This window comes from Chiloscyllium plagiosum, unplaced genomic scaffold, assembly GCF_037043375.1.
Source record: "Chiloscyllium plagiosum isolate Xiang-an unplaced genomic scaffold, Cpla_swu_hap1 HiC_scaffold_22, whole genome shotgun sequence".
Classification (NCBI taxonomy): Eukaryota; Metazoa; Chordata; class Chondrichthyes; order Orectolobiformes; family Hemiscylliidae; genus Chiloscyllium; species Chiloscyllium plagiosum.
Window position 1 is genome coordinate 64,101,378 of NW_028270160.1, and position 24,553 is coordinate 64,125,930.

Sequence of the window (24,553 nt, forward strand, 5' to 3'; positions counted from 1 at the left end):
AGCTCATAGATGGCCCAATGGAGGGGAACAAACAACAGAATATGCATCCATGACTTTGGCTAATGCAGAGCATAATTATGCCCAATTAGATGACAGTCATATTTGGAGTCAGGAAGTTCCACCAATACCTTTACGAACATAAATTTGTAATAAGTTGACAACAAACCCCTGCTAGGGCTTCAGAATGAGTTCCCTGATTGGACTAGATTAACAGCCCCAATCAGGGATCCCTGGTTGACAGATAAAAACAGGAGTGTTGCACCCAACTGACAGGGTGTTAGAAGGATCTTGAGGATTACTTTTGCACTTCTTGCATTATTGGAAAATTCATATCACTCATTGTGTCAAACAAGAATTATGTAGAGCAATTCTTGGCCATCTGCTCCCTGCAAGCTTCTGAAAGGTTTTTCAACAAGCCTCTGTCTGGAATAAAGGTACTGGAGATCAGAGCTGATTAGATTAGATTAGATTACTTACAGTGTGGAAACAGGCCCTTCGGCCCAACAAGTCCACACTGACCCGCCGAAGCGCAACCCACCCATACCCCTACATTTACCCCTTACCTAACACTACGGGCAATTTAGCATGGCCAATTCACCTGACCTGCACATCTTTGGACTGTGGGAGGAAACTGGAGCACCCGGAGGAAACCCACGCAGACACGGGGAGAACGTGCAAACTCCACACAGTCAGTCTCCTGAGGCAGGAATTGAACCCGGGTCTCTGGCGCTGTGAGGCAGCAGTGCAAACCACTGTGCCACCGTGCCGCCCAATTGTTTCAGATTTACTCACCCCCAGTTCGAGTCCTTCACCCCAGTCCCACGGGATTTGCCCCTTTTTCCTTCTGATTGGTGTGAAGGTGTTGGAAACATGTCACTGTGTAGTGAACCTTCTTTACCAGCTTTCTGAACTTCTCAATCCCCACACCTGCCCCAACATACATATACACACTGTTTGAGTCAACCTTTGGCGGTAGAATTATACCAATGGCTGATGAGGGAGAAATTCTCTCTTTTTAATTCATAGAAACTGTTTGAATAATGGAGTGTTACATTGTACAGAAGTAGAGGACAAAATTCAAATTAAAAGTAACTGAATAAACTTTATCATTGTACAAGTTTGAAAAGTAGAACATGGAATAAATAAAATATGAGATATTGCAATGAAAAAAAAAACAGGGGTGTTTCCTGGTGGTGGAAATTGAATAAAGATTCGTGCACTTTGTGTCTCACACCTGCACACACACACACCATGGGTGCTGGGGAAAAAATAAGCACTACTGCAGTTAGCTGGTAGTGTGGGGGTTAATAAAGAGAAAAAAAAATGAACTGAGGGTCCCTTTGATGTGAAGGGCACTGCTTGTCACTGGCCACTCGGGTGTTTCCTTTCTTCCTGGTGGTGGAAATTTGAATAAAGATTCATGCACCTTGTGTCTTTCACTGTGTCTCACACCTGCACACTGGGGAAAATATAAGCACTATCGCGGTTAGGTGGTAGTGTGTGGGGTTAATATAAATTTAAAAAATAAAAAAAAAATAAACAGGACTGTCAGGGGTTCTGTTCACTCTGACAGTTGGGAAAAAAACCCAAAAAAAAAACAGGAGCATCCAACATCCTGACACTCAGAGCTGGCTCTGAGGGAACTAGATCAGTGTGTGCGCAAGGACTCTCCTCCTTGAAGGTGTCTGAGAGGAAGGGGACTGTCCCTGAACCAGCTGCCCAAAAAAAAACACAGGAGTGTTCACACAGCATTTGCCTTTGATGTGAAGGGCACTGCTTGTCACTGGCCACTCGGGTGTTTCCTTCCTTCCTGGTGGTGGAATATAAATAAAGATTTACACACTTGTTGTTTTTCGACAGCTGCACACACACCACATGGGTTCTGGGGAAAAATAAGCACTGCCACTGTTAGGCAGTAGTATGGGAGAAAATAGAAACAAAAGGGGAAAAAAAAGAAAATAGAAATATATAAGAACAAAGTGGAAAAAAAACAGGAGTATTCACGCAGCATTGCTTTCTCTCAAGAAAGGCACTGCTTGTCACTGACCATTCAGTTGTTTTCTTTCTTCCTGGTGATGGAATATAAATAAAGATTTGTGGTCTTGCTCTCCTTCACTGTGTTCTACACATGCACGCACACCACATGGGTGCTGGGGGAAAATAAGCACCACCGCTGTTAGGTGGGTAGTGTGGGGAAAAACTTTAAAAAAAAAACAAGAGAGTCAAAGGAAAAAGAAAAAAACCAGAGGTATCAGATATCCTGGCTCTGAGGGAACAGGATCAGCATCAAGGGTGCTCCACATGCAAGTAAAGGGTGACTTGATGTTCAACAGAAACCAGGACATGTGTTCTATTTTGAACTTACTGCTCAGGTCACTGCGGTCCATCAAGATCTGAAGTTCACCATCACTTATCACTTGATCAGTGGATCCCTTCACCTCTCTGTGGGAACAAGTGACAAATCATGTCAGACAAGTGAGGTTTGTGATGAACTAATAGCCTGCATTTAACCAGTAGTCAAATTAAGCAGGTTCAATTCCTTAATTTAAAATGGAATAACAGACTGGAAATGGTCAGCAGGTCAGGTAACACTTAAGGTCTGTAGCTGCAAATCATTAGCAGTTTGGCTCCCTCCGGTTGTTACCAGTCCAGCCACATATGTTCTGCTTTATTTCAGGATTCTGGAAAGGAGACATTATCAATATAACAAGGAGGACAAGTGTGTAATCTTAGACGGAAGCCAAATTCAGGATCAACTGTAAACACGGCAGACAACTTTGAGACAGAATGGGAACCTAGGCCCCCGAAGTGTTGAGAAATGCCCAAAGGGTTAAACAATCTAATCTACTTTACCTTTCATGATCCCGAGACTTCAGCAACTCTATCAGCTCTGTAGAATCTAGACAGCTCCTGGACTGGTTCAATCCTGACTTGCCCCCTTTGAACTTATCTGAACAAGAATGAAGAAAGACCATTATGAATGAGACAGAGTACAAAGTTCTGAGGGTTTTGTGGGTAATACTGCCTTCCCCTGCATAACAGGGTGTTGTATGATTTTTAAACTTTGTCTGCCCCAATCCAACACCAGCACCTCCAGTTATTCCCCCATAACAACCTTGGTGGGGATCTAGTCTCTTTTGCAAACAGATCGGAAATATCTAATTTCCATTAATTTGCAAATAGAAAATATCATTAAAACTGGTCACAGCCTGGACAATACGGTAAATGGAAATTGTCACACTGGGTACAGGGACCCTGGCGCTGTGAGGCAGCAGTGCTAACCACTGAACCACTATGTCGCCCTAATTCGTGCCTTCCTTGCTTTCTGGGGAAGACAGAATTGCTCTACCTTAGGTTTAAATGGGAAACCCCTAACTTTTAAGTGATCTTCCCTCGTCCTCGGCGTCCCCAAAAAGGGGGGAAGCATCCTCATAGCATCCAACCGAACAGGACTCTTTGTTTTGATAATCTCAGTATTGTAAATGCCAATGGATATAGGCCCAACCTGTTTAACCTTTTATCACAAGACAATCCGGTCGTCCCAACAAACAACCTTCTCTGAATGGCTTTCAAAGAAATTAATTTTATGTAATATTCAATAATTTGGACATGGAGCAGCCAAAATGGAAAAGATTATGACCCCACGAAAGAGCAGGCATTGAACGCTAAATTATTAAACAAACACTAACTTTTATGTATCACCATCTTCTCAAGTCGCCTTTTTGCTGTGGCTTTCTCCACAATCTTCTCATCGATGGTATTGGCAGTTACCAGGCGATAAACTACAACCGGCTTAGTCTGACCAATCCGATGGCAACGATCCTGAGCCTGAAGATCTGCCTGAGGATTCTGGAAGGACACAAGTTTCACTACAGCATCTCCGTCATTCATCATCTGCCATTCAGGTAACAAATCTGAAGCAGCCACTAGCTTCCTGATATCGCTAACACTCAAAAATGTTAATGGTACTTTGGCATCAAATATAATTGCCAATGCAAACAGACATTACACCAAAGTGAGTTGTCTTAAAAAGATTCCAAGACATGAGCATCTGATACAAGATCCAGCTAACACAATGACCTGCAAAACTGGCTACTGCCTACGAATCCTCAGGGTCTTTAAAAGTGTTCATTCTTCAAGTTAAATCAGTGATTTTACTCAGCTGTGAGGTCACCCTTGTAAAATGCGATTTTTAAGACTACAAAGCCAGTACTCAACTCAAATAAAATGGACAGCTCTAAACTTACTTTAAAATATATGACTGCATCATGAATAGGCTGGGGCTGTTTTCCCTGGAGCGTCAGAGACTGAGGGGTAACCTTACAGAGGTTTATAAATACATGAGGGGCATGGATATGACAAATAGACACGGTCATTTCCATGGGGTGGGGAAAGACCAGAACTATAAAGAGCATAGAGTCAGATGTGCAGCGCAGAAACAGACCCTTTGGTCCAACTTGTCCAAGCCAACCAGTTATCCTAACCTAATCTAGTCCCATTTGCCAGCACTTGGCCTATATCCCTACAAACTGTTCCTATTCATATATCCATCCACATGCCTTTTAAATACAGGGTGAGAGGGGAAAGGTATAATAGGGACATAAGGGGCATCTTTTTCATGCAGAGGGTGGTGTGTGTATGGAATGAGCTGCCAGATGAAGTGGTGGAGGCTGGTATAATTACAGCATTTAAAAGGCATTAGGATGGATATATGAATAGGAAGGGTTTAGAGAGATATGGGCCAGATGCTGGCAAATGGGACTAGATTTATTTAGGATATCTGGTCGGCTTGGACCGAAGGGTCTGTTTCCTTGTTGTACATCTCTATGACTCTGAAGAGGGGATAATGCCTGGACAGTCAATCAACATTTAAAGTTTTCATTAGGAAGATACTTTCCTGCAAATTCTCATGTTGAATTACATCACTCAGTTCCAAATTTCAAACAGCACAGAGTACAGATGGAATGGGGACCTTACACCCAGATTCAAACCCCACCTACTCCACAGGCAATATAATGTCTGAACAGATTGATGAGAAAATATAGAGTACAGATGGATTCTATGCAGTGTTATAGTAGAAGAATACAGCGCAGTACAGGCCCTTCGGCCCTCGATGTTGCACCGATCCAAGCCCACCTAACCTACACTAGCCCACTATCCTCCATATGCCTATCCAATGCCCGCTTAAATGCCCATAATGAGGGAGAGTCCACCACTGCTACTGGCAGGGCATTCCATGAACTCACGACTCGCTGAGTAAAGAATCTACCCCTAACATCTGTCCTATACCTACCCCCCCCTTAATTTAAAGCTATGCCCCCTTGTAATAGCTGACTCCATACGTGGAAAAAGATTCTCACTGTCGACCCTATCTAAACCCCTAATCATCTTGTACACCTCTATCAAGTCACCCCTAAACCTTCTTTTCTCCAATGAAAACAACCCCAAGTGCTTCAGCCTTTCCTCATACGATCTTTCTACCATACCAGGCAACATCCTGGTAAACCTCCTCTGCACCCGTTCCAGTGCCTCCACATCCTTCCTATAGTATGGCGACCAAAACTGCACACAATACTCCAGATGCGGCCGCACCAGAGTCTTATACAACTGCAACATGACCTCAGTACTCCGGAACTCAATTCCTCTACCAATAAAAGCCAGTATGCCATATGCCTTCTTCACCGCACTATTTACCTGGGTGGCAACTTTCAAAGATCTGTGTACATGGACACCAAGCTCCCTCTGCTCATCCACACTACCAAGTATCCGTCCATTAGCCCAGTACCCCGTCTTTTTGTTACTCTTACCGAAGTGAATCACCTCACACTTAGCTACATTGAACTCCATTTGCCACCTTTCTGCCCAGTTCTGCAGCTTATCTATATCCCGCTGTAACCTGCCACATCCTTCCTCACTGTCTACAACTCCTCCGACTTTCGTATCATCCGCAAACTTGCTCACCCAACCTTCTAACCCCTCCTCCAGGTCATTTATAATAATGACAAACAGCAATGGTCCCAAAACAGATCCTTGCGGAACACCGCTAGTGACGGCACTCCAAGATGAACCTTTTCCATCAACTACTACCCTCTGTCTTCTTCCAGCCAGCCAACTCCTAATCCAAACCTCCAACTCACCCTCAATGCCATACCTCCGTATTTTCTGCAGTAGTCTACCATGGGGAACCTTATCAAACGCCTTACTAAAATCCATATACACCACATCTACCGCTTTCCCCTCGTCCACCTCCTTAGTCACCTTCTCAAAGAATTCAATAAGGTTTGTGAGGCACGACCTGCCCTTCACAAAACCATGCTGACTATCCTTGATCACATTATTCCTATCCAGATGTTCATAAATCCTATCCCTTACAATTCTCTCTAAGATTTTGCCCACAACAGAAGTGAGACTCACCGGCCTATAGTTACTAGGGTTATCCCTACTCCCCTTCTTGAACAAGGGAACCACATTTGCTATCCTTCAATCTTCTGGCACTACTCCTGTAGACAACGAGGACATGAAAATCAAGGCCAATGGCTCTGCAATCTCCTCCTTTGCTTCCCAGAGAATCCTAGGATAAATGCCATCAAGCCTAGGGGACTTATCTATTTTCACCCTTTCCAGAATTTCCAACACCTCTTCCCTACATACATCAAAGCCATCCATTCTACTTAATTGTGACTCAGTACTCACATTGACAACAATGTCCTGTTCCTGACTGAATACTGACGAAAAGTATTCATTCAATGTCTCCCCAATCTCTTCAGCCTCCACATGCAACTTCCCACTACCAACTACCGACTAAGGACCTTTCATGTCCCCTCCTTGCTGCTCTTAGCTCTCTCTTCAGGTCCTTCCTGGCTACCTTATAACTCTCAATCGCCCCAATTGAACCTTCACACCTCATCTTTACATAGGCCGCCCTCTTCCATTTAACAAGGGATTCCAATTCCTTATTAAACCACGGCTCCCTCGCACGACCCTTTCCTCCCTGCCTGACGGGTACATACTTATCAAGGACACTCAATAGTTGCTCCTTGAACAAGCTTCACATATCAATTACGCCCTTGCCTTGAAGCTTACTTTTCCAAGCCACACATCCTAAGTCATGCCTCACCGCATCATAATTTCCCTGCCCCCAGCTATAACTCTTGCCCTGTAGTGCACACTTATCACCAATAAACTATAGGAAATTCATTCAGCATCTCAAAACAACAGACTCGTCCACCATTAGTTCACTCCTGCACTAAGCAGAAGGTAACATTTACTAAAACGTCCTGCCACCGAATGCTACACCATTCATTGTGCACAGTGTTAAAAATCCTGACTTCAAGTGATATTCCAAACTACAGTTTGTTGATCAGCTACAGTAGATTCTACCCAGTGCACAAAGAAGTCATCAATGTTCACAGGATTAACAGTAAATATCAGTTAGTAAATTTAAAGCACTAAAGTCACAGTCAGTTACCAATACTTACCCAGTCACTGTCGTATATAATGACAGTGTCTGCTGCAGTCAGGTTAATGCCCAAACCCCCAGCTCGAGTGCTCAGTAAAAAGATGAAAACTTCAGGATCACTGTTGAAATTGTTTATCTGGGGAAAAAAGAAAAGTGGCACAGAAATAGAATACTTTCTAATAAGAATTACTGCTCTCCAACCCCATTGCCCATTCAAAGTTCATGCTAGTGATATGTGCAGACTAAGTAAAGAAACTCAGCAAGAGGGGTACAAACACATTTAATAGCCCATTCCAGAGATAAACAGCCAAAATATTGAGAGACAGAGCAACATTCAGCCCAAACAGGACAAACAGTTTAAGTCAGAGTGGAAAAAACAAGTTCAGTATCCAAACTGAATAGGGTCAGCATGCTCAAGGGACTAAAAATAGAGAAGCATGCTAATGGTTTTCCTGAAGGACAAATGAACCAAATGATTTTTTTCTGCCAATTTCTTTCTCTGATATCACCAGTGAATAAATTTTTGCAAATTAATAGGTGGGATTCCTAACCAAGATACCAGCTTCCATAAATTTGCTCCTTTCTCCATCATCTGTTTCCTCGCCCATCATATCCACTCCAAGAAATAAAACACCAAACAACCATCCAGTTCCAGATTATATATCCCTGACTAATATTTTCCTCTTCAATTACTTCTTCAGGAAACCATCAGCTTAGGAAGCTACAAAAGCCACGTGACAGCTCTGTATTAATTCCTCTTAACATTGGTGCAATTTAACCACATTTATCCATAAACCTTTGTTCATTCAAGCTTCTTTAATTGGTTTTATTCTTTCAGTTCCATTTTCAATTCAGCTGTCTATTTTAAAAGATGTTCACGTTGATATAGTGACTTCTTTAAAATAACATCCCTTGTATCTATTTCAGGTCAAGACTTGAAGGACCTAACACCAGTGATCTGTTCTGATCTCTACTCTTTGTGATTTTTATAAATGACTTGGATGAGGAAGTGAAAGGGTGGATTAGTAAGTTTGCCAATGACACGAAGGTTGGTGGAGTTGTGGATAGTGTGGAGGGCTGTTGTAGGTTGTAACAACACATTGACAAGATGCAGAGTTGGGCTGAGAAGTGGCAGTTAAGAGTTCAACCTGGAAAAGGGTGAAGTGATTCATTTTGGAAGGTCCAATGTGAATGCAGATTACAGGATTCTTGGCAGTGTGGAGGAACAGATGGATCTAGGGGTCCACATCCATAGATCCCTCAAAGTTGCCACACAAATTGATAGGGTTGTTAAGGCGGCATATGGTGTGTTGGCTGTCATTAGCAGGGGTATGAGTTTAAGAGCCAAGTGGTTACGCTGCAGCTCTATAAAGCCCCGGTTAGACTACACTTGGAATACAAAACAACCTCGATTATCCGAAAGAGACGGGAGCAGAGTATTTTGTTCGGATAACTGATGAATAACGTTTTTACAAGACATTGAAATCTTGTTCAGATAATCCAAAATTCGGATAATTGTCATTTGACTAACCGAGGTTGTCTGTATTCTGCTCAGTTCTGGTCACCTCATTATGGAAAGGATGTGGAAGCTTTAGAGAGGGTGCAGAGGAGATTTACCAGGTTGCTGCATGAACTGGAGAGCATGTCTGATCTTATGAAGTAAAGTTGAGGCAGCTAGGGCTCTTCTCATTGGAGCGAAGGAGGAAGAGAGGTGACTTGTAGAGGTGTACAAGATGTTGAGTGGCATAGACTTTCTCCCAGGGTGGAAACGACTATCACGAGGGGGCATAATTCTAAGGTGCCAGAAGGTAGGTTTAGGGGAGATGTCAGAGGTAGATTCTTTACATAAAATGGTGGGTACATAGAATGCACTGCCAGCAGTGGAAGTAAAAGTCAGATACATTAGGGACATTTAAGCGACTCTTGGATAGGCACATGGATGATAGTAAAACGAACGGTACATAGGTTAGTTTGATCTTAGAACAGGATAAAAGGGCAGCACAACATCAAGGGTCGAAGGGCCTATACCGTGCTGTATTGTTATGTTCTATAACAATCAAATTTTCTTTTCTAGTAAGTGGCTGATTGATTTAAGGATCCTTGCACTATTATATTTTTCAATAATTGCACACGTGCCAGCCACTTATAGACAGCTTGTGTAAAAATCTTCATGGAAACTTTGGGTAGCTGGCTGGCTGCACATTTTAAAGGGAACAAAATTTTCATATTCCATACTGCTTAGAAATCCAGGAAGCTAAAAAGCAGCAACAACTTTGGAGTGAAGTCTAACCTGTTTTGGTGTGTACACTTCCACTAGTTTTCGTTATTTCTTTTACAAACAAGAAAGCCAAAACTAAGAAATGGCAAAGATTCAAGCTGCAGCCTGAGGGGAACATACATTTTCCTCACGCATTACATAAGACATGGAACCATCCAGCCGGCTGTATTTGTAGTCCCTCAAGTAGCAATAGTCCATTAGGATGTCCAACATGGATGTCATTTGAGAAAATATCAGCACCTGTTAAAAACAAAATCAGAACAGTCCATCAGAATAGAGCAAAGACCAAACTGTAGTAATGCTCGGGGATGTTAAGCTTTTGAAGAGGGAATGTAGCTTGCAGCACTCTGGATAAAAGGACGGGTAAAGTGGAGATGGACTTTTACAGATGGCAGGAAACAGACAAGCTCCACATTGCCATTATAGATCGAATAGAATTTGTAGCCAAATGATAAGTGGCTTGATGTCTTATAGAATGTGTTAATATTACAGAATTGAATCCATTGTAACAACTTTCACATGCATTAAGTTTTGCAAGATTCACATCAGATCTGCTGGAATGTCTGGTGAGCTTCAAAGGTGACGGAGAACAATCCTAAACAACCTGGGCAGCACGGTGGCACAGTGGTTAGCACTGCTGCCTCACAGCACCAGAGACCCAGGTTCAATTCCTGCCTCAGGCGACTGTCTGTGTGGAGTTTGCACATTCTCCCCGTGTCGGCGTGGGTTTTCTCCGGGTGCTCCGGTTTCCTCCCACCGTCCAAAAATGTGCAGGTTAGGTGAATTGGCCATGCTAAATTGCCCGTAGTGTTAGGTGAAGGGGTAAATGTAGGGGAATGGGTCTGGGTGGGTTGTGCTTCGGCGGGTCGGTGTGGACTTGTTGGGCCGAAGGGTCTGTTACCACACTGTAAGTAATCTAATCTAATCTAATCTAAAAAAAAACCTGGTGGTGTAGTTTTTAATTCTTGTGGCAATCTGACATGGGGTTAAGAGTCTGGGTTTATCAAACCGCCCCACGTGCAAGTTTCATGAGACATTAAAAATCAGTCCTGATTTACCGAACATTATTTGAGTTTTAAGGCATTTTAATATCGACAATGTGCAGACGACATTCTGAATGGAATGCTAAGATGGGCTTTGTCAGACATCTTAAAATCAAAACTGAAGACTGTAAGGTATAGAAACAGAAGTAAGACAGAAAACCCATTGAATCCATCCGATGAAATCATAACTGACCTGATAATCCCCAACTCTACATTCCTGCCTTTCCCCCCATAACTGTTAACATTGCCTCAGATAAAAACGTCTATACCGGCCTTGAATAAACGTAAATACCCAACCTCAAACAGCCCTCGCGGCAGAGTTCCAGATTCACTACCCTCAAGAAATTCTTCCTCATCTTTGTCTTAAACGAGTGATCTTTTACTCTAAGATTATGTCCTCAGGTTCGAGACACTCCACAACGGGCAAGACCCTTCCTGCAGCTACCACAAGTTCAGATAAATGTGAGGTGGTGCATTTTGTGAAAGCAAATCTTAGCAGGACTTATACACTTAATGGTAGGGTCCGAGGGAATGTTGCTGAACAAAGAGACCTTCGAGTGCAGGTTCATAGCTCCTTGAAAGTGAAGTCGCAGGTAGATAGGATAGTGAAGAAGGCGTTTGGTATGCTTTCCTTTATTGGTCAGAGTATTGAGTACAGGGGTTGGGAGGTTATGTTGCGGCTGTACAGGACATTGGTTAGGCCACTGTTGGAATATTGCGTGCAATTCTGGTCTCCTTCCTATCGGAAAGATGTTGTGAAACTTAAAAGGGTTCAGAAAAGATTTACAAGGATGTTGCCAGGATTGGAGAATTTGAGCTACAGGGAGAGGCTGAACAGGCTGGGGCTGTTTTCCCTGAAGTGTCGGAGGCTGAGGGGTGACCTTATAGAAGTTTACAAAATTATGAGGGGCATGAACAGGGTAAATAGGCAAAGTCTTTTCCCTGGGTTCGGGGAGTCCAGAACTAGAGGGCATAGGTTTTGGGTGAGAGGGGAAAGGTATAAAAAGACCTCAGAGGCAACGTTTTCACACAAAGGGTGGAACGTGTATGAAATGAGCTGCCAGAGGAAGTGATGGAGACTGGTACAATTGCAACATTTAAGAGGCATTTGGATGGGTATATGAATAGGAAGGATTTGGAGGGATATGGGCCTGATGCTGGCTGGTGAGACTAGATTGGGTTGGGATATCTGGCCGGTATGGACGGGTTGGACCGAAGGGTCTGTTTCCATGCTGTACATCTCTATGACTCTAATAAGGTCACCTCTCATTCTTCTAAACTCCAATAAGTTTTCTACGACTCAGTTCCCCCCTTACCTGGGATCAACTTTATGAACCTTCTCTGGACTGCCTCCAATGCCAGTGTATCTTTCATTAGATAAGGGGACCAAAATTGTTCATAGTATTTAAGTCCGATAAAGCTTTACCAAGAAAATTAAAGGCCAATTACTTTCTCCATTACCTGAGCTTGTATTCTAGCTTAGATTAATGCAGGATACCTCCAACAATCCTCTGAGCTGCAGTTTCAGCAGTCCTCCTCCATTAAAACAACATTTTGCTCCAAAATTCTGCCTGTTAAAAATGCATAATCTCACATTTCCCCACATTATAGTCCATCTGCCAGGTTTTTGCCCAGTCATCCATGTCCCTTTGCTCTCCACTTGCCTTCTCATCTATTTTTGGGTCATCCATAATCGTGGCTCCTCAAATGAAGCCATTATGAGTAGAACTTAAAACCAAAAATGAAGCACTCACATTGCTGGGAGTGTACTATAGTCCCTCAACAGTCCAATATAAGTAGAACAGCAGAAATGTAGGCACATTTCAGAGAAGTGCAAAAATATTAGAGCAGTTACAGTGGGAGATTTCAACTTCCCCAACATTAACTGGGGTAGTCACTGTGTGAAAGGTATGGAGGGAATGGAGTTTTAAAATGCATCCAGCAGAGCTTTTCAAGCCAGTAAATAGAAGGACCTACAAGAAAGGGGGCAGTCTTGGACTTAATTTTAGATCATGAAGCTGGGCTAGTGGTTGAAGTATCAGCAGGGGATTATTTTACAGACAGTGACCTTAACCATAAGGTATGGAGTTTAATTAGGTCATTCAGCCCATCAAGTCTGCTCTTCCATTCGATCATAGTGGAATTACTTCTTAACCCCATTTGCTTCCCTTCTCCCTGTAATCTTTGAACTCCTGACTAATTATACTCAATGACTTGGTCTACATAGCAATCTGTGGCGATTAGTTCCATGGGTTCACCACCCTCCGAATAAGAAATTCCTCATATCTCTAAAGAGACATCCCATCACTAGGGGACTGTGCCCTCAGGCCCTCAGTGGAAACATTCTCTCCATTTCCACTCTATCCAGGCTTATGAAAATTCGGTAAATTTCAATGAGATCCCTCTCATCCTTCTAAACTCCAGAGTACAGACCTAAACTCCTGAACCACTCTTTAATTTGACAAATCCTTTCTTCCCGGGATTATTCATATGAACCTTCTCTGGACCCCCGCAAAGTCAGTACATCCTTCCTTTGAAATGGGGCCCAAAATGTTCCAAATGTGGTCTGACCATAGCCTTATACAGCCTCAACAGTACATCCTTGTATTCTAGTCCTCTTGAAGTGATAGCCAATATTTCTGTCTAAATTTATGTTAACCTCAAGAATGCTAGGGCTCCTACGTCCCTTCCAGATTTTCACAGCCTTTCCCCATTTTAGGAAACACCTCTAGTCTTCCTATCAAAGTGCATAACCTCACACTTTCCCATACTGTATTCCATTTGGCACCACTTTGCCCACTCTACAGGTCTGTCCAAGTCTTTCCTGCAGCATCTCCACTTCCGCATCTCACTCTCTATCTTTGTGTCATCTGTAAACAGCATAACGTGCTCTCTGTTCTTCTGTCCAAATCATTACTGTGTAAATAGTTGTGGTCCCAACACTGACCCTCGCAGAATTCCACTAATCACTGGCTGCCATGCTGTAAAAGACCCTTCATCTCTGCATTTTGCCAGTCAGCTATTCTATTTAGCAACCTCCTGTGGGGCACCTGGTCAAAGGCCTTTGGGAAATCTAAATCAATCACTTCTACTGGCTCTCCTTTATCTAAAAACTGCACATTATCTCCTCAAAAGAATCATAATAGCTTTGTCAGGCACAACCTCCCCTTGACCAAGCCTTGCTGATTCAGCCCTATTTTATCATACATTTCCAAGTACTCCACAATCAGACTAACCCCACCATAATTTCCTGCTTTCTGCCTCTTCCCTTTCTTAAACTGGGAGATGACTTGTCAGTTTCTACTCCTCCGGAAATGAGGAAACTGGTGAAATCAGAGTTCATCCCTTGTGGTTGGAGGGTTCCTAGGCGGAAGATGAGGCGCTCTTCCTCCAACCGTCGTGTTGTTGTGGTCTGGCAATGGAGGAGTCCAAAGACCTGCATATCCTAGGTGGAGTGGGAGGGGGAGTTGAAATGTTGAGCCACAGGGTGGTTGGGTTGGTTGGTCCGGGTGTCCTAGAGGTGTTCTCTGAAACGCTCCACAAGTAGCCGGCCTGTCTCCCCAATATAGAGGAGGCCACATCGGGTGCAGAGGATGCAATAGATGATGTGTGTGGAGGTGCAGGTGAATCTGTGGCGGATATGGAAGTTTCCTTTGGGGCCTTGGAGGGAGGTGTGGGCGCAAGTCTTGCACCTCCTGCGGTTGCAGGGGAAGGTGCCGGGAGTGGAGGTTGGGTTGGTGGGGGGTGTGGATCTGACGAGGGAGTCACGGAGGGAGTGGTCTTTATGGAATGCTTATAGGGAAGGGGAGGGAAATATATCCTTGGTGGTGGGGTCCGTTTGGAGGTGGCGGAAATGACGGCGGATGATGCGCTGTACATGGAGATTGGTGGGGTGGTAGGTGAGTACCAGTGGGGTTCTGTCCTGGTGGCGGTTGGAGGGGCGGGGCTCAAGGGCGGAGGAGCGGGAAGTGGAAGAGATGCGGTGGAGGGCATCGTCGACCACGTCGGGGGGGAAATTGCGGTCCTTGAAGAAGGAGGCCATCTGGGTTGTGCGTTTTTGGAACTGGTCCTCCTGGGATGCGTTTTTGGAACTGGTCCTCCTGGGATGCGTTTTTGGAACTGGTCCTCCTGGGATGCGTTTTTGGAACTGGTCCTCCCACAGCTACCTGGACTACACCTCCTCCCATCCTGCCCCCTGTAAAAACGCCATCCCATTCTGCTCGATGACTGTATCGGCGCCGCCTCGTGCTCCCACGAGGAGGTTGAACAGTTCATCCACTTCACCAACACCTTCCACCCCGACCTCAAATTCACCTGGACAGTCTCAGATTCCTCCCTCCCCTTCCTCGACCTTTCTATTTCTATCTCAGGCGACCGAATCAACACGGACATCTACTACAAACCGACCGACTCCCACAGCTACCTGGACTACACCTCCTCCCATCCTGCCCCCTGTAAAAACGCCATCCCATTCTCCCAATTCCTTCGACTCCACCGCATCTGCTCCCAGGAGGACCAGTTCCAAAAACGCACAACCCAGATGGCCTCCTTCTTCAAGGACCGCAATTTCCCCCCCGACGTGGTCGACGATGCCCTCCACCGCATCTCTTCCACTTCCCGCTCCTCCGCCCTTGAGCCCCGCCCCTCCAACCGCCACCAGGACAGAACCCCACTGGTCCTCACCTACCACCCCACCAATCTCCATGTACAGCGCATCATCCGCCGTCATTTCCGCCACCTCCAAACGGACCCCACCACCAAGGATATATTTCCCTCCCCTCCCCTATCAGCATTCCATAAAGACCACTCCCTCCGTGACTCCCTCGTCAGATCCACACCCCCCACTAACCCAACCTCCACTCCCGGCACCTTCCCCTGCAACCGCAGGAGGTGCAAGACTTGCGCCCACACCTCCCTCCAAGGCCCCAAAGGAAACTTCCATATCCGCCACAGATTCACCTGCACCTCCACACACATCATCTATTGCATCCTCTGCACCCGATGTGGCCTCCTCTATATTGGGGAGACAGGCCGGCTACTTGCGGAGCGTTTCAGAGAACACCTCTGGCACACCCGGACCAACCAACCCAACCACCCTGTGGCTCAACATTTCAACTCCCCCTCCCACTCCACCAAGGATATGCAGGTCTTTGGACTCCTCCATCGCCAGTCCACAACAAAACAACGGTTGGAGGAAGAGCGCCTCATTTTCCGGCTAGGAACCCTCCAACCACAAGGGATGAACTCAGATTTCACCAGTTTCCTCATTTCCCCTCCCCCCACCTTGTCTCAGTCAAATCCATCGAATTCAGCACCGCCTTTCTAACCTGCAATCTTCTTCCTGACCTCTCCGCCCCCACCCCAGTCTGACCTATCACCCTCACCTTGACCTCTTTCCACCTATCACATTTCCGACGCCCCTCCCCCAAGTCCCTCCTCCATACCTTTTATCTTAGCCTGCTGGACAAACTTTCCTCATTCCTGAAGAAGGGCTTATGCCCGAAACGTCGATTCTCCTGTTCCCTGGATGCTGCCTGACCTGCTGCGCTTTTCCAGCAACACATTTTCAGCTCTTTCCATAATTGGTCCCATTACTTGTTCTGGAAACTGAAATGTCTTGTGGCCATGCTATTTATACTTTCCACTAAAATGGATATGGTTCGGGTGAAGGCCGTCCTGAAGGTACAGTTCCCTCCTGTCCCAATACTAATGCCAATGCTCCACGAAATGGAATCCTTCTTTCCCTCACCACTCCTCTAGCCATGCATTCGTTTCCCTAATCTTATCATCTCTTTGGCAATTTGCATTTGAAGCAGGCAATAATCCAGAGTTTACAACTTTTTGAAGTCCTGTTTATTAATTTTGTTCCTAATTCTGGATATTTCCTGAACCAGGGCTCTTCCCCTCCCTCGCCAGTAGCCTTTTAAACTGACTCGAGATGTCCTTCACCTTGACTCCAGGTACAACACACAATCTAACTCTTTTAGATTCAAGATTGTTCTGGAAAAAGACGAGGATGGGTCTGAAATCAAAGTAGTCAACTGGAGGAAGGGTGATTTTAATAAGATCAGATGTGATTTGATCAGAATGGATTGCGAGCAGATACTTGCAGGTAAATCTCTCTCAGAACAGTAGGATGCATTCAAGAAGGAAGAGAGAGAGTACAGAAGCAACATATTCCAATAAAGAAAAAAAAACACACAATCTAACTCTTTTAGATTCAAGATTGTTCTGGAAAAAGACGAGGATGGGTCTGAAATCAAAGTAGTCAACTGGAGGAAGGGTGATTTTAATAAGATCAGATGTGATTTGATCAGAATGGATTGCGAGCAGATACTTGCAGGTAAATCTCTCTCAGAACAGTAGGATGCATTCAAGAAGGAAGAGAGAGAGTACAGAAGCAACATATTCCAATAAAGAAAAAAAAACAGAGGCCATCAAATCCCATAAACCCTGGAGTGAGGAATATACAGCATTGGATGGAAAGAGAAAAAGGGAGGCTTATGACAGATTTAAGGTCTCAAAGCATCTGAATCCCCAGAGGGGTTCAGAATCTGCCAGAGGAACCTAAAAGGAAGATTGAGAGCCTAAAGGGGATACAAAAGATCACTGACATGTCAAATAAAAGGAAATTCCAAGTTGTTTTACAGATACATTAAGGTTACAATTAGGTAAGATTTAGGAAGCGTAGAATGGGGAAGGACTGATTTACATTACGTTATAGAGTCATGGAGAGATGTACAGCATGGAATCAAATCCTCCCATTCTAACTGGCATCCAGGCCAAACCCACCAGGACCTCAGAATAATGTTCTACCTTCCAAGATTCAGTTTTGCTGAACTCTGCATCGCTGCTGGTTTTAAATAAGTAAATTGACTGCAAGAGTTTTCTACTGGTCTTTGAGCAAATCAGCATTTCAAATAATGAGCATAGTTGAATGAAAAAGCACTACTCTATACACATAGGACAGACACATCACCTTGTGCCCTCTTCTCTGAAGTTCTGGCAGCATTCGGTCCAAAATAAGGAATTTTCCTGAGCTTTTCACCAGTTCTTCATCTATCTACAAGGAACAGATTTAAGATGTCAAACAATACAATAGTCATATAATTTTTCACTATTTATCAAGCTTGTGGATACTCAAGGATCAGTTGAGAGAAGCAAATTCCAGGCGGCACGGTGGCATAGTGGTTAGCACTACTGCCTCACAGCGTCAGAGACCCAGGTTCAATTCCTGTCTCAGGCGACTGACTGTGGAGTTTGCACGTTCTCCCAGTGTCTGCGTGGGTTTCCTCCAGGTGCTCCAGTTTCCTCCCACAGTCAAAAAATGTGCAGGTTAGGTGACTTGGCCATGCTAAACTGCCCGTAACGTTAGGTGAAGGGGTAAATGTAGGGGAATGGATCTGGGTGGGTTGCACTTCGGCAGTTGGTGTGGATTTGTTGGGCCAAAGGGCCTGTTTCCACACTAAGTAACCTAATCACCTGAAGAATGCATAAGCAAAATTCACAGCAACTTAGGAATTCAAATATACAATCTTTAAAAAAGTGGAAAACACAGTTAGCAAAATTAAGAAAAGTTAATCAAATAAGTAGTTTTACAAACATGCGCATAAAATAAAAATGCAGTTGACGATAAACATACAGATCATTGGATGGTTGAGTAAAAATAGCCTGCCCAATTTCCAAATCCTTACTTTGGGAGGAATTTGAAAAGGTCCTGGTGAGGGTTGACCCAGATAACACTCAGAACGTCAGGGAACATGTGGGAGTGAGTAATGTGTGGCGAGTGAGGGAGTCAAGTGAGTGAGACAAGTGAGGGGGAGAGAGATGGATATTTGAATAGAATGGAGAAAGTTAAAAGATGATGATTTAACAGATCAGAATGTTTATTTGTTTGTAGTTATTGTTTCATGAGATGTGGGCACTGCTGGCAAGGCTAGCATTTGTTGCGCTTCAAGCAGGCAATTTCAGAGGGCAGTTAAGAGGAATGAAATCTGCTACCTTATTTAGGCAGGTCCACATTACTATTTGGCGTGGAGTTACAAGTGGACCTGTCCAAGTAGCAGATTTCATTCCTGAAAAAGGATATTTATGAATCATATAAGCTTTTATGATAATCAATAGCTGTTTCCCAGTTACTGAGGCAAGTTTCAATTCCAGATGGATTAATTTCAATAAATTTTACCAGCTACGAAAAGGTTAAGGGATTGGAGATGGGGGTGCGGGGTTTGTTATTGTTGCTCCATATGAACCCACATCCCCAGAGCTGGTCCAATGACATCACCACCTGAATGGTACAGCTAAAATTAAAGGAAAAACATCTCCACTAGCCAGGCGTCAATAACTAGATGATATAAATTTAAACGTTATTGCAAAAATGGCAATGGGAAAAATAAGAGAACTATGAGAACATAGTCCTACTAGAAATAATCTTTCACATTTGAAAACACAATCTTTAAAAAAATATATTTAAAGGGCTTGGATAGGGCAGAAGAGGAATTGATGAGAAAACAAAAATAGGTTCACTTTTACAACCGTTTTTTTCCCCCACATATAATAATACCCATTACTGGCAAAAATTGGTATTTAATCGTTAACATTAGTTCTTAAACAAATTTTCCCCACATATTCAGGTTTGATTGGTGAATCGGAAAAAGCACTCTTTTCAAATTTGACAAGAAAACTCCAACTTTCCAATTTATTTCTAAAATTGGGTTCTGTCATGCAGCAAGTCACAGCCAGAAAGCTTGTTCACACATTCTGAACTTGGATGTGACTTGCATACATCTCTGTAGAAGAACGAATGGATTCAGATTTGTTGCTGCATGGACGATGCTCTTTTATAAAGACACTGATTTTCTTTCTTCTTTTTCCAAGCAAGATATTCTAGCAAGGGTTGCACTGCAACTGACGCCTGAAAGCAGATCTTATCAATAAAAGGGCGGACTTCAGGTAGACACTACAGCAAGTTCTGTCAAAAACAAATTGCTGGTGGAACTCATTAGGTCTGGCAACATTTATGGAGAGAAAGCGGAGCTAATGTTGTGAGTAAGGATCACATCTCAAAAATAGGAGATAGTGAGGACTGCAGATGCTGGCCAATCAGAGCTAAAAAGTGTGGTGCTCCAAAAGCACAGCAGGTCATGCAGCATCTGAGGAGCAGAAGTCAATCTTGCGGGCGTAAGCCCTTCATCAGGAATGTCCATTCCTAATGAAGGACTTATGCCCGAAATGTCAACTTTTGCTCCTCAGATGCTGCCTGACCTGCTGTGCTTTTGTAGCGTCACACTTTTTGACTCTCATCTTGAAACTGTAACTCTAACTGCTTTATCTCCACAGATGCTGCCAAACTAATGAGTTTCTCCAGCAATTTGTTTAAGATCTTCAGCACCCACACTTCTTTGTTTTATTGAAGTTAACTGCATCTTCAAGACATAAATCAAAAATTAATCAATCCATTATTAGTAACCAGAGCCACTAAAAATCTGACTTTTTGAAAATTTTTCTTTAAATTTTAAATGAACATTTGCTAAGGATTTAAAAGTCTGACAGAGAGCTCCACAAAAAGCTTGAAATAAACCATCACAATTGTTAAATTAGTGCAACTTTATTTCTTAAAACAAAATAAAACAAATCTATTTCAGTGATGTTCAAAGAGAAAATCAATTCTTGGGATCATTTACCTACTGCTAAAGTACACAGATGGAGGAAACTCAACCTTTGTGCCATAATGGTCAAATATTCTAAGTGAAAATAACCCAATGCAGAAGCAGAGGTTGGGGGCTGGGTTTCCAGTGGATACAAAATACTGAGAGTCAGTTGAGAACCTGAAGGAAATATTTTCACCTTAAACTCCTGGGTTTTGGGGTCCAGTGGGTATTCGATTAAGTAAGGATGGTTACAACACTTTCTGAGGAGCATCAGTACATTCTGCAATTTCAGGTGAACCTCCTTATCTTGTGGGGTATACACATCCAATACAGGCCTGGTGAGAAAACAAACTGCAAATTACTTTTAGAACATCAGCTAACTGTTCACTCTCAGCTCTGGGTCAGTGGTGACAATCAAGTCCAGCCCCAAACCAGAGGCTTCAGCTCACAAAAACAGGACTGGCACAACATCACAGTACTATAAGAATACCACACCTTTCAGGTGCTACGCTAAGTTTCAGTGGAGTGTCAGAGATCACCTGGCACAATTTTCACAATCCCACTGGTCAATATTATATAACCATTGACAACAAATCAGGTCTTTTTTTTCATTATTACAGCCATGAATACACTCCAGAAGGACATCAGTGGCTAGAAAGCATGGACCTACAAAGGCTATAGATAGAATGGCTATTTAATGCTCGAGATTCCAATACAGCAATCATTACAATTGGGTCCTGGAAGAGAGATGGTGCACCTCAAAAGATCACTGCAGAACAAGGTACCACCAAATGTTTACAGTAAGCAATTCAGGGTGTTACACACTTTATGCCATATCTTTCATGTAATATGACAATCAGCCATAGATTCAGACAGTGTATCACAAACCATCAACACTTCAGCTCAATGGTTTTTCTGATGCAAGGTCATTTAAGTGTGAAAACACATTCTCTTTGATGATACTGCCAGGCCTGCTGCGTATTTGAAGTATTTTCTATGTGTATGTCAGAATTCTAGCATCCACAGAACTTGGTTGTTTGCCACAAGCTATAATTTAGGTATTCAGGTACTGAAAAGGTGCAGATCCTGAATGATTTCGTTGTTTCTAGTTGTTTTAAAAAATTCTCAAGGTCAGGTTCGTAGGAGAGTAGTCTGACACAGAACAAACGACCAAGAGGCGAGTCTGCTAGAATATGGGCATTTTATTCCCCGCAGCGTCGCCACAACCAACGGGTCTGGCTTATACTCACTCTACATGTTACCGGAACTGGGAGCCGTCAGTTCTCGTAGAGCGGTTGCCAACAACCCACGCTCGGCGGTTAAACGTAACCCCGGAGCAGACTCACCGAACTGGAGACTTTTCCAGCTGATATACTCTTTTCCAGATATAAACATTCATGTGAACAGCAGAGCAAGGCTAAAAAACACATTCCATTCTGGTTACATACAGATAAGAAGATTCACACGGGGAGGTGTGTAATAAGATTCACACGGGACTAAGCAACACCTCCATTCCGGTTAGATTCACACATGTATTGGGACATAATTTTTAACCGTTTCACCACATTCCACTGCTTGGAATTTTACACCACACTAGTGAGCAGTTATAACTGGTAATATCGTTCTTGGACAGGAGAGAGCAGAGCCAATGAGCTTAGTTCTGGTAACTTTAATAAGTGGGCTTTTTATAGGCATAGAAGATTCTACCTCAACCACCACTTACAAACCAAACTCAAAACAGCTGAAAGACATATCTAGCATTTTGAAACATTGGAAGATTATTGGTCTATTTTTATGTGTTGGTATTTTGACACCAATATGAAAATGAAAGCTACAACGGTGAAGACAAGTGATACTTCCTACCATCCAGAAGTGTAGTGTCTTGACCAGCCACACCTGAACACAGTAGGCCTCACTGTATCATAATTCAATGGGTGCTAGCAGCTCTCCCAAAAGTACCAGGTCGTGCTGCCTAGATTGAGCAAAGTAACTTCATGATGGGCACATCAGTCAAGCTTGGTCCTGCCCTTTTCCAAGATAAATACAAGCATCTTCCAGCAGAGGTCACTAGACAGCGAACAAGGAAGGTAGTAATTCATAGGCATTTAAATCAATAGGCAGCTGCAAATACTCAAGGCTTCTCCCCAATCTAATTGATGTTCTTAAATAACAAAACTAAAGAAGATATATTTTTATTAAGAGCTTTTATCTCTCTGGAGGAAGCTTCAAGCCAATTCGCAGCCAAAGGTCAAAACACTAGGGGTCCTGAACAAAAGAAAACATCTGAATCACAGCAACGTGGTTAACCCTTAACTACTCCTCTAGGCGATCAGGGATAGACAATAAGCATTGTCCCGAGAAACACCACACATCTCCCATGAACAATTTAAACAAAGATAAACAACCAGATCCATTTTGGGTTCCAAAACATTACTGTTAAAGAACAGGGCTCCATTAGAAGAAGACTAAAATCAGTAGAAACAAAACCAGTGATATGACAGTAAGATACTGGTGAACCACTAAATCAAGGATACCCAAAGTAGAGGCTGGAAGCTGAGGATGGGGGCCATGAATTTTGCAATGGCTGACTCCCATCCCCCCCTTTAGTTATAGATCTCCTCCCACTCCAAACATATACCAATGAGTCACACTATTTTCAAGCTCAGAAATAAGATAATAGAAGGAAAAGTTTGGGAGGCACTGTACTAAAATTATTTTTGAGACATGAAATAATACTTTTAAAATTTGAAGCCAAGTAATTCAAATTCACAGAGGAGCTCAGCACCAACACTACAGAATTACACAGAAACTGCTTCTATTTCCATTTTCTCCCCCCATGCCTCCTGAAGAAAGTCTGACAGTAGATCTCATCATCCAGAACTGCCCCATAACCTCCAATCTTAGGTTCCTTCCCACCTGGCTCTCCCAATCGCAGTCTGTGATAGACCAGCAAGAGGATGGAAAAAACTTACTACTGGAGGAGGAATAGTGAGAGCAGAAGAAACAGTATCATGAAACTGCTCCAATCAGATTCTTAAATTCTGTCTCTCCTACGCTTTTTCTCACTCTCAAATGAAACATTAGTGCCTGCAATCATATAACATCACTTACATTATGGATGTTCCATAGCCTAAAGCAATGTGTACAAGGGCAAACATGCTGAATTTTAAAGGGCTGAGAGGATATTTTGCTTGTTGCCCCTATAAACTTTGAGTCACGTATCTAACAACCTATTCTGAAGATTCTGTTCATATTTGACAGCTGTGACAACATCACAGAAACTGACATCCACAAATCAATTCACCCTACCTCCCAATGTAAATGAATCCTTTAAATAAAATCCAAGATTTGGATAATTGATTACAAAAAATTAATCTGTTCTTTCTTGGTCATATTCTGTGGATGAATTTTCTTTGGAATCCAGTGTTCAGTAGTTTATGGGATTTCTTTCCTATAATTAAGAGCAAAATATTATCTCCTGCTGTCAGTGGGATGGTAATTCACTGAAGTCAATGTCTTACTGTATAGACTTGCCACCTCAGTGCCACAAGGCAGTGCTTGTAACCACTTCACAGTAGCTGTCACCAGCTACTCTATTATTATCTCAAGCCCTTTGACTAAAGTCAAACATATTGGACAACTGCATAATAGACTGATAAATAAAGCATTATTCACACAGTACTCATCAGATCAAAATGTTACAAAATACTTTATAACAAAAATGATTTATCATATTGTCTACTGAATTTGCCAATGCATGCAAAAACAAGAGCCCACAGAAACCAAAAGGGATAAACAGTTCCTTTTCTGGCAGCATTCATTAAAGACTGAACACTAAGAGACACTGTCTTTCACTTCTTATCAAATTGTGCCAACAAATTCAAACCATGTTGAGTTTCAACATATCATCCAAAGGATGGTTTTCTAGACAATGCAGCATTCCCTGATGACTGTGTCAACCCAGCTCAGGGTTGCTCAAACGGTGGGAAATAACTCCTAGTGAGATCATGGGATAAAGTTTTGGGGATGCAACATTCAAGACATTAATTGCAGCCATGTGGAGGACAGCAACCAAGTTCCTCCACAGGCATCCTCAGAAAGAACCCCAATCAGAGGAACAATT

At 43.2% G+C, this 24,553-nt stretch overlaps 1 protein-coding gene across 4 annotated transcripts in view; it reads right to left on the reverse strand.

Annotated features, from left to right (window-relative positions):
- hells (helicase, lymphoid specific) overlaps window positions 1-24,553 on the reverse strand; it is a 67,699-nt gene that overhangs the window by 1,792 nt on the left and 41,354 nt on the right. For 3 of the 4 annotated variants that reach the window (XM_043712290.2, XM_043712288.2, XM_087999129.1), the window contains exons 16-22: window positions 20,627-20,765; window positions 17,760-17,843; window positions 9,858-9,977; window positions 7,479-7,595; window positions 3,690-3,849; window positions 2,854-2,950; window positions 2,366-2,442 (exon numbers count right to left, since the gene is read on the reverse strand). In XM_043712290.2, the coding sequence (XP_043568225.2) occupies window positions 2,366-2,442; window positions 2,854-2,950; window positions 3,690-3,849; window positions 7,479-7,595; window positions 9,858-9,977; window positions 17,760-17,843; window positions 20,627-20,765 (794 nt within the window). Of the gene's footprint in view, window positions 1-2,365; window positions 2,443-2,849; window positions 2,951-3,689; window positions 3,850-7,478; window positions 7,596-9,857; window positions 9,978-17,759; window positions 17,844-20,626; window positions 20,766-24,553 lie in introns of those variants that run through there. The other variant, XM_087999130.1, reaches the window with a different exon arrangement.